Source organism: Passer montanus, unplaced genomic scaffold, assembly GCF_014805655.1.
Source record: "Passer montanus isolate IOZ18808 unplaced genomic scaffold, ASM1480565v1 scaffold793, whole genome shotgun sequence".
Lineage (NCBI taxonomy): Eukaryota > Metazoa > Chordata > Aves > Passeriformes > Passeridae > Passer > Passer montanus.
In genome coordinates, this window is record NW_024373179.1 from 228 (window position 1) to 10,622 (window position 10,395).

Sequence of the window (10,395 nt, forward strand, 5' to 3'; positions counted from 1 at the left end):
TGGGATTCCTTTGGGATTTTTGGGGGGTCCTGAGAGGTTTTTGGGGCATCTTGAGTGGTTTTTTGGGGTGTTTCCCCCTCTTTTTGGGGGTCCTGAGTGATTTTTGGGGCGTTTCCCCCTCTTTTTGGGGATCCTAAGGGGTTTTGGGGGGGTCCTGGGTGGTTTTTTGGGGGGTTTCTCCCTCTTTTTGGGATTCCTTTGGGATTTTTGGGGGGTCCTGAGAGGTTTTTGGGGCATCTTGAGTGGTTTTTTGGGGTGTTTCCCCCTCTTTTTGGGGGTCCTGAGTGATTTTTGGGGCGTTTCCCCCTCTTTTTGGGGATCCTAAGGGGTTTTGGGGGGGTCCTGGGTGGTTTTTTGGGGGGTTTCTCCCTCTTTTTGGGGGTCCTGAGGATTTTTTGGGGGATTTTCCCCCTCTTTTGGGGTATCCTGAGAGTTTTTTGGGGCATCCTGAGGAGGCTTTTTGGGGATTTCCTCCACTTTTTGGGATTCTTGAGGGATTTTTTGGGGAGTTTCCCCCTCTTTTGGAGTATCTCGAGCATTTTTTTGGGGTATTTCCCCCTCATTTGGAGTATCTTGGATATTTTTTTGGGCTATTTCCCCTTCTTTTGGGGTATCCTGGGTGGTTTTTTGGGGTATTTCCCCCTCTTTTGGGGTATCCTGGATGTTTTTTTGGGGCATTTCGCCCTCTTTTTGGGATTCCTGAGGGATTTTTGGGGGTATTTCCCTCTCTTTTGGAGTATCTTGGATATTTTTTTGGGCTATTTCCCCTTCTTTTGGGGTATCCTGGGTGGTTTTTTGGGGTATTTCCCCCTCTTTTGGGGTATCCTGGGTGTTTTTTTGGGGTATTTCCCCCTCTTTTGGGGTATCTTGGATATTTTTTTGGGCTATTTCCCCTTCTTTTGGGGTATCCTGGGTGGTTTTTTGGGTTATTTCCCCCTCTTTTGGGGTATCCTGGATGTTTTTTTGGGGCATTTCGCCCTCTTTTTGGGATTCCTGAGGGATTTTTGGGGGTATTTCCCTCTCTTTTGGAGTATCTTGGATATTTTTTTGGGGCATTTCCCCCTCTTTTTGGGATTCCTGAGGGACTTTTTGGGTTATTTCCTCCTCTTTTGGGGTATCCTGGCTGGTTTTTTGGGCTGTTTCCCCCGGTTTTTGGGGGGGCTCCCCGGATTTTGGGGGGGATTCCGGGGGGTCCCAGGGGAAGGAGACCCCCAGGCCCTCCATGCGCTCGCGGTAGACGCGGTCGAGATCCTGGCTCTGCTCCGGGCTCAGGTGGTTGCGCCAGTCCCCCGAAATTCCTGGGGGAAAACGGGGGGAAAATGGGCAAAAATGGGGAAAAGAGTATCTCGAGCATTTTTTTGGGGTATTTCCCCCTCATTTGGAGTATCTTGGATATTTTTTTGGGCTATTTCCCCTTCTTTTGGGGTATCCTGGGTGGTTTTTTCGGTTGTTTCCCCCTCTTTTGGGGTATCCTGGTTGTTTTTTTGGGGCATTTCGCCCTCTTTTTGGGATTCCTGAGGGATTTTTTGGGGTATTTCCCTCTCTTTTGGAGTATCTTGGATATTTTTTTGGGCTATTTCCCCTTCTTTTGGGGTATCCTGGGTGGTTTTTTCGGTTGTTTCCCCCTCTTTTGGGGTATCCTGGTTGTTTTTTTGGGGCATTTCGCCCTCTTTTTGGGATTCCTGAGGGATTTTTTGGGGTATTTCCCTCTCTTTTGGAGTATCTTGGATATTTTTTTGGGGCATTTCCCCCTCTTTTTGGGATTCCTGAGGGACTTTTTGGGTTATTTCCTCCTCTTTTGGGGTATCCTGGCTGGTTTTTTGGGCTGTTTCCCCCGGTTTTTGGGGTTCCCCCGGTTTTTGGGGGGGCTCCCCGGATTTTGGGGGGGATTCCGGGGGGTCCCAGGGGAAGGAGACCCCCAGGCCCTCCATGCGCTCGCGGTAGACGCGGTCGAAGCGCTGGCTCTGCTCCGGGCTCAGGTGGTTGCGCCAGTCCCCCGAAATTCCTGGGGGAAAACGGGGGGAAAATGGGCAAAAATGGGGAAAAATGGGGAAAAAATGGGGAAAAAAGGGGAAAAATGGGGGGAAATGGGGAGGAAATGGGAAAAAAAGGGGGGGAAATGGGAAAAATGGGGGGAACAATGGGAAAAAAAGGGGAAAATGGGAAAAAAGAGGAAAAAATGAGAAAAAAAGGGGGGAAATGGGGGATAAAGGGGGAGAAAATGGGAAAAAAAGGGGAAAAATGGGAAGAAAAGGGGAAAAATGGGGGAAAAAAAAACCTCATTTTTCCCCCCAAAAAACCTCCTTCTTTTCCTCCCTCAAGAGCTCCATTTTCCCCTCTAAAACCCCAATTTTTTCCCCCAAAATCCCAATTTTTTCGCCAAAAAAATTCCCATTCTTCCCCCATAAAAACCCCTTTTCCCCTCTAAAATCCCCATTTTTTATCCTAAAATCCCCTTTTTTTCACCAAAAATCCCCATTTTTCTCCCCAAATTCCCATTATTTTCCCCCAAAATCCCCAATTTCCCACTTTTCCCTTTAAATCCCCCAATTTTCTCCCCAAAAACCCCCATTTTTCCCCTTAAAAATCCCATTTTTTCTCCCATAAAGCCTCAATTTTTCCCCTCTAAAATCCCCACTTTTTACCCTAAAATCCCCATCTTTTCACCAAAAATCCCCATTTTTTTCCTCCAACCCCCAATTTCCCATTTCTCTCCTTCTAAACCCCCAATCTTTTCCCCAAAAATCCCCATTTTTTCACACAAAAAAAATCCCATTTTTTACCATAAAAATCCCATTTTTTTGCCATGAAAATCACATTTTTTGCCCTAAAATCCTCATTTTTTCACCAAAAATCCCCATTTTTTTCCCTCCAAACCCCAATTTCCCATTTCTGTCCCTCTAAAACTCCAATTTTTTACCCAAAAAAATCCCCTTTTTTTACCAAAAAACCCCCATTTTTCCCCCATAAAAATCACATTTTTTACCATAAACCCCCCATTTTTTAACATAAAATCCTCATTTTTTCACCAAAAATCACCATTTTTTTTTCTCCAAACCCCAACTTCCCATTTCTGTCCCTCTAAAACTCCAATTTTTTCCCCAAAAATCCCCATTTTTTAACTAAAAAACCCCCATTTTTCCCCCATAAAAACCGCATTTTTCGCCATAAAATCCCCATTTTTTAACATAAAATCCCCATTTTTTCACCAAAAATCACCATTTTTTTTCCTCCAAACCCCAATTTCCCATTTCTGTCCCTCTAAAACTCCAATTTTTTCCCCAAAAATCCCCATTTTTTTAACTAAAAAACCCCCATTTTTCCCCCATAAAAACCGCATTTTTCGCCATAAAATCCCCATTTTTTCACATAAAATCCCCATTTTTTCACCAAAAATCCCCATTTTTTTTTCCTCCAAACCCCAATTTCCCATTTCTGTCCCTCTAAAACTCCAATTTTTTCCCCAAAAATCCCCATTTTTTTAACTAAAAAACCCCCATTTTTCCCCCATAAAAACCCCCTTTTTCCCCTCTAAAATCCCCATTTTTTACCCTAAAATCCCCATTTTTTCACCAAAAATCCCCATTTTTTTTTCCTCCAAACCCCAATTTCCCATTTCTGTCCTTCTAAAACCCCACTCTTTTTACCTAAAAAACCCCAATTTATGGACAGAAAAATGCCATTTTTTAACCGTAAAAATCGCATTTTTCGCCATAAAATCCCCATTTTTTCACATAAAAACGCCATTTTTTCACCAAAAATCCCCATTTTTTCCCCCCAAACCTTGGCCTTGGATCGGAAGCAGCCGCGGGGGAAGAGGTGCAGGGGCAGGTGGGAGCTGATGATGCGGGGCCGGGCGTTGGCGCGCGCCCGCCGCAGCCCCAGCAGCGTCTCCAGCCACGGGCCCCGCTCCCAGTTGGGCACCGAGCGGCACCACGAGGGGTCCCCGCCCTGGCGGATCAGGCTCAGGATCTCCAGCATCCACACCGTGCCTAAAAAATGACATTTTGGGAAAATTTGGGTCATTTTGGGGCTTTTTTCCCGATTTTTTCCTGATTTTTTAGTGATTTTTTGTGATTTTTTGGGGATTTTTGGGGATTTTTTGGTGATTTTTTTGGGTCCCCGCCCTCGCAGATCAGGCTCAGCATCTCCAGCATCCACACGGTCCCTAAAAATCGAAAATTTGGGAAAATTTGGGTCATTTTTGGGGTTTTTGGGTTTTTTTTCCGATTTTTTCCTGATTTTTTAGTGATTTTTTAGGATTTTTTGGTGATTTTTTGAGGTTTTATTGGGGTTTTTTGGGTCTGATAAGACTCAGGATTTCCAGCATCCACAAAGTTCCTAAAAAACCCCAAAATTTTGGGACATTTTGGGTCATTTTTAGGTTTTTTTGCCTTTTCTTTTGACTTTATTTACTGTTTTTTTGGGATTTTTTGCTCTTTTGCCCAGTTGGGCACCGAGCGGCACCACGAGGGGTCCCCGCCCTCACGGATCAGGCTCAGGATCTCCAGCATCCACACCGTCCCTAAAAAAATCAAAAATTTGGGAAAATTTGGGTCATTTTGGGGTTTTTTTTCCGATTTTTTCCTGATTTTTTAGTGATTTTTTGGGATTTTTAGGGGATTTTTGGGGATTTTTTGGTGATTTTTTTGGGTCCCCGCCCTCGCGGATCAGGCTCAGGATCTCCCATTCATTTTTTTTATTTTCCTCCCCAAATTCTGGATTTTCTCCCCAAATTCCAGAATTTCCCCCAAAATTCAGATTTTCCTCCCCAAATTCCATATTTTTCTGCCAAAATTCAAATTTTCACCCCCAAATTCTGTATTTTTTCTCCCAAAATTCAGATTTTCCTCCCCAAATTCCATATTTTTCTGCCAAAATTCAAATTTTCACCCCCAAATTCTGTATTTTTTCTCCCAAAATTCAGATTTTCATCCCCAAATTTCAGATTTTCCTCCCCAAATTTCAGATTTTCTCCCCCAATTCCGTATTTTTCTCCCAAAATTCTGGATTTTCCTCCCAAAATTCAGATTTTCCTCCCCAAATTTCAGATTTTCCGCATTTTTCGCCCTAAAACCCCCATTTTTTCACATAAAAACTCCATTTTTTCACCAAAAATCGCCATTTTTTTCCCTCCAAACCCCAACTTCCCATTTCTGTCCCTCTAAAACTCCAATTTTTTACCCCAAAATCCCCATTTTTTCACCAAAAAAATTCCCATTTTTTACCATTAAAAATCCCATTTTTCCCCCATAACAATCACATTTTTTGCCCTAAAATCCTCGTTTTTTCACCAAAAATCACCATTTTTTTTTCTCCGAACCCCAATTTCCCATTTCTGTCCCTCTAAAACTCCAATTTTTTAAGCTAGAACCCTCAATTTTTGGACAGAAAAATCTCTTTTTTTTAGCATAAAAACCGCATTTTTCGCCCTAAAACCCCCATTTTTTCACATAAAAACTCCATTTTTTCACCAAAAATCGCCATTTTTTTCCCTCCAAACCCCAATTTCCCATTTCTGTCCCTCTAAAACTCCAATTTTTTAAGCTAGAACCCTCAATTTTTGGACAGAAAAATCTCTTTTTTTTTAGCATAAAAACCGCATTTTTTGCCCTAAAAACTGCATTTTTTCACCTAAAAAGCTCATTTTTTCACCAAAAATCCCCATTTTTTTTCCTCCAAACCCCAATTTCCCATTTCTGTCCCTCTAAAACTCCAATTTTTTCCCCAAAAATCCCCATTTTTTTAACTAAAAAACCCCCATTTTTCCCCCATAAAAACCCCCTTTTTCCCCTCTAAAATCCCCATTTTTTACCCTAAAATCCCCATTTTTTCACCAAAAATCCCCCATTTTTTCCCCTCCAAACCCCAATTTCCCATTTCTGTCCTTCTAAAACCCCACTATTTTTACCTAAAAGCCCCCAATTTATGGACAGAAAAATGCCATTTTTTAACCGTAAAAATCGCATTTTTCGCCATAAAATCCCCATTTTTTCACATAAAAACGCCATTTTTTCACCAAAAATCCCCATTTTTTCCCCTCCAAACCCCAATTTCCCATTTCTGTCCTTCTAAAACCCCACTATTTTTACCTAAAAGCCCCCAATTTATGGACAGAAAAATGCCATTTTTTAACCGTAAAAATCGCATTTTTCGCCATAAAATCCCCATTTTTTCACATAAAAACTCCATTTTTTCACCAAAAATCCCCATTTTTTTTCCCAAAACCCCCCTTTTTTCCCCCCAAACCTTGGCCTTGGATCGGAAGAAGCCGCGGGGGAAGAGGTGCAGGGGCAGGTGGGAGCTGATGATGCGGGGCCGGGCGTTGGCGCGCGCCCGCCGCAGCCCCAGCAGCGTCTCCAGCCACGGGCCCCGCTCCCAGTTGGGCACCGAGCGGCACCACGAGGGGTCCCCGCCCTCGCGGATCAGGCTCAGGATCTCCAGCATCCACACCGTGCCTAAAAAATGACATTTTGGGAAAATTTGGGTCATTTTGGGGCTTTTTTCCCGATTTTTTCCTGATTTTTTAGTGATTTTTTGTGATTTTTTGGGGATTTTTGGGGATTTTTTGGTGATTTTTTTGGGTCCCCGCCCTCGCAGATCAGGCTCAGCATCTCCAGCATCCACACGGTCCCTAAAAATCGAAAATTTGGGAAAATTTGGGTCATTTTTGGGGTTTTTGGGTTTTTTTTCCGATTTTTTCCTGATTTTTTAGTGATTTTTTGTGATTTTTTGGGGATTTTTGGGGATTTTTTGGTGATTTTTTTGGGTCCCCGCCCTCGCAGATCAGGCTCAGCATCTCCAGCATCCACACGGTCCCTAAAAATCGAAAATTTGGGAAAATTTGGGTCATTTTTGGGGTTTTTGGGTTTTTTTTCCGATTTTTTCCTGATTTTTTAGTGATTTTTTGTGATTTTTTGGGGATTTTTGGGGATTTTTTGGTGATTTTTTTGGGTCCCCGCCCTCGCAGATCAGGCTCAGCATCTCCAGCATCCACACGGTCCCTAAAAATCGAAAATTTGGGAAAATTTGGGTCATTTTTGGGGTTTTTGGGCTTTTTTCCCGATTTTTTCCTGATTTTTTAGTGATTTTTTAGGATTTTTTGGTGATTTTTTGAGGTTTTATTGGGGTTTTTTGGGTCTGATAAGACTCAGGATTTCCAGCATCCACAAAGTTCCTAAAAAACCCCAAAATTTTGGGACATTTTGGGTCATTTTTAGGTTTTTTTGCCTTTTCTTTTGACTTTATTTACTGTTTTTTTGGGATTTTTTGCTCTTTTGCCCAGTTGGGCACCGAGCGGCACCACGAGGGGTCCCCGCCCTCACGGATCAGGCTCAGGATCTCCAGCATCCACACCGTCCCTAAAAAACGAAATTTTGGGAAAATTTGGGTCATTTTGGGGGTTTTTTTGGGCTTTTTTCCCGATTTTTTTCTGATTTTTTTTGGATTTTTTGGTGATTTGTGGTGATTTTTTTAGGTTTTTTAGGGGTTTTTTTGGGTCTGATCAGACTCAGGATTTCCAGCATCCACAAAGTTCTTAAAAAACCCCAAAATTTTGGGATATTTTGGGTGATTTTTGAGGTTTTTTTCTGATTTTTTGGGGGATTTTTTGGGATTTTTTGCTCTTTTGCCCAGTTGGGCACCGAGCGGCACCACGAGGGGTCCCCGCCCTCGCGGATCAGGCTCAGGATCTCCAGCATCCACACCGTCCCTAAAAAACGAAATTTTGGGAAAATTTGGGTCATTTTGGGGGTTTTTTTGGGCTTTTTTCCCGATTTTTTTCTGATTTTTTTTGGATTTTTTGGTGATTTGTGGTGATTTTTTTAGGTTTTTTAGGGGTTTTTTTGGGTCTGATCAGACTCAGGATTTCCAGCATCCACAAAGTTCCTAAAAAACCCCAAAATTTTGGGACATTTTGGGTCATTTTTAGGTTTTTTTGCCTTTTCTTTTGACTTTATTTACTGTTTTTTTGGGATTTTTTGCTCTTTTGCCCAGTTGGGCACCGAGCGGCACCACGAGGGGTCCCCGCCCTCACGGATCAGGCTCAGGATCTCCAGCATCCACACCGTCCCTAAAAAAATCAAAAATTTGGGAAAATTTGGGTCATTTTGGGGTTTTTTTTCCGATTTTTTCCTGATTTTTTAGTGATTTTTTGGGATTTTTAGGGGATTTTTGGGGATTTTTTGGTGATTTTTTTGGGTCCCCGCCCTCGCGGATCAGGCTCAGGATCTCCAACATCCAGACTGTTCCTAAAAAATGAAATTTTGGGAAAATTTGGGTCATTTTGGAGCTTTTTTGGGCTTTTTTCCAATTTTTTCCTGATTTTTTAGTGATTGTTTGGGATTTTTTGTGGATTTTTGGGGATTTTTTGGTGATTTTTTTGGGTCCCCGCCCTCGCGGATCAGGCTCAGGAACTCCCATTCATTTTTTTTATTTTCCTCCCCAAATTCTGGATTTTCCTCCTCAAAATTCCAGAATTTCCCCCAAAATTCAGATTTTCCTCCTCAAATTCTGGATTTTTCTCCCAAAATTCAAATTTTCACCCCCAAATTCTGTATTTTTTCTCCCAAAATTCAGATTTTCCTCCCCAAATTCCATATTTTTCTGCCAAAATTCAAATTTTCACCCCCAAATTCTGTATTTTTTCTCCCAAAATTCAGATTTTCCTCCCCAAAATTCAGATTTTCCTCCCAAAATTCAGATTTTCCTCCCCAAATTTCAGATTTCCTCCCCCAATTCTGTATTTTTTCTCCCAAAATTCTGGATTTTCCTCCCTAAAAACCCCCAAATTTCTCCCTCAAATTTGGATTTTCCTCCCCCAAATTCCATATTTTTCTCCCAAAATTCTGGATTTTCCTCCCATCAGATTTTCCTCCCAAAATTTCAGATTTTCTCCCCCAATTCCGTATTTTTCTCCCAAAATTCTGGATTTTCTTCCCTAAAAATCCCCAAATTTCTCCCTCAAATTTGGATTTTCCTCCCCCAAATTCCATATTTTTCTCCCAAAATTCTGGATTTTCTTCCCTAAAAATCCCCAAATTTCTCCCTCAAATTTGGATTTTCCTCCCCCAAATTCCATATTTTTCTCCCAAAATTCTGGATTTTCTTCCCTAAAAATCCCCAAATTTCTCCCTCAAATTTGGATTTTCCTCCCCCAAATTCCATATTTTTCTCCCAAAATTCTGGATTTTCTTCCCTAAAAATCCCCAAATTTCTCCCTCAAATTTGGATTTTCCTCCCCCAAATTCCATATTTTTCTCCCAAAATTCTGGATTTTCTTCCCTAAAAATCCCCAAATTTCTCCCTCAAATTTGGATTTTCCTCCCCCAAATTCCGTATTTTTCTCCCAAAATTCTGGATTTTCCTCCCAAAATTCAGATTTTCCTCCCCAAACTCTGGATTTTCCTCCCGAAATCCAGGGATTTCCCCCCCAAATCCCAGAATTTCCTGTTGATTTTTGTTCTCCCAAAATTCAAATTTTCCTCCCCAAAATTCAGATTTTCTTCCCCAAATTTCCGATTTCCTCCCCCAATTCTGTATTTTTTCTCCCAAAATTCAGCTTTTCCTCTCCAAATTCTGTATTTTTTCTCCCAAAATTCAGATTTTCCTCCCCAAATTTCAGATTTTCTCCCCCAATTCCGTATTTTTCTCCCAAAATTCTGGATTTTCTTCCCTAAAAATCCCCAAATTTCTCCCTCAAATTTGGATTTTCCTCCCCCAAATTCCATATTTTTCTCCCAAAATTCTGGATTTTCCTCCCAAAATTCAGATTTTCCTCCCCAAATTTCAGATTTTCCTCCTCAAAATTCCATATTTTTCTCCCAAAATTCAAATTTTCCTCCCCAAAATTCAGATTTTCTTCCCCAAATTTCCGATTTCCTCCCCCAATTCTGTATTTTTTCTCCCAAATTTCAGATTTCCTCCCCCAATTCTGTATTTTTTCTCCCAAAATTCAGATTTTCATCCCCAAAATTCAGATTTTCCTCCCAAAATTTCAGATTTTCCTCCCGAAATCCAGGGATTTCCCCCCCAAATCCCAGAATTTCCTGTTGATTTCTGGAATTTTCCCGAAACGGCCGTTTTTTGCCCCAAACCCGACCGGATTTCTGGTAGGTGACGTTGAAGACGTCGTCGTCCTCCACGGGGAAGTCGCGGGCGGCCTCGAGGCCGCGGGGGGAGTAAAGGAGCCCCGGGAAGGTCACCCCCCCGTGCTGGAAGTACCCGCGCGACATCGCCCCGCCTGGGGAGGAGAGACACACCCGAAATCAGGGAAATCCGACCCAAAAATCCGCCCCGAAAATCACGAAAGTCCAGAACAAAAATCCCCGTCAAAATCTGCCCGGAATTCCCAAAAATCCACCCCAGGAATCCCAAAAATCCAGCCCAGAAATCCCA

At 42.1% G+C, this 10,395-nt stretch overlaps 1 protein-coding gene across 1 annotated transcript; it reads right to left on the reverse strand.

The window, feature by feature from the left end:
* Positions 1-295: 295 nt before the first annotated feature.
* Positions 296-10,358, reverse strand: LOC120512859 (pollen-specific leucine-rich repeat extensin-like protein 1). The gene is made up of 5 exons (XM_039731620.1): positions 10,100-10,358; positions 3,784-3,992; positions 2,695-2,731; positions 1,346-2,005; positions 296-530 (listed from the first exon to the last, which is right to left on the reverse strand). Exons 1-5 carry the CDS (start codon positions 10,230-10,232, stop codon positions 322-324), a joined length of 1,248 nt encoding a protein of 415 aa, XP_039587554.1. The 5' UTR covers positions 10,233-10,358; the 3' UTR covers positions 296-321.
* Between the last annotated feature and the right edge of the window lie 37 nt (positions 10,359-10,395).

Coding starts and splice junctions, on each gene's coding strand:
- LOC120512859 (XM_039731620.1), bottom strand. CDS start 10,232: ATGTCGCGCGGGTACTTCCAGCACGGGGGGGTGACCTTCCCGGGGCTC. Junction 3,993..10,099: donor CGTCACCTACCAGAAATCCG/GTCGGGTTTGGG, acceptor GTCATTTTTTAG/GCACGGTGTGGATGCTGGAG. Junction 2,006..2,694: donor AGAGAAATGGGAAATTGGGG/GTTGGAGGAAAA, acceptor GTTTTCCCCCAG/GAATTTCGGGGGACTGGCGC.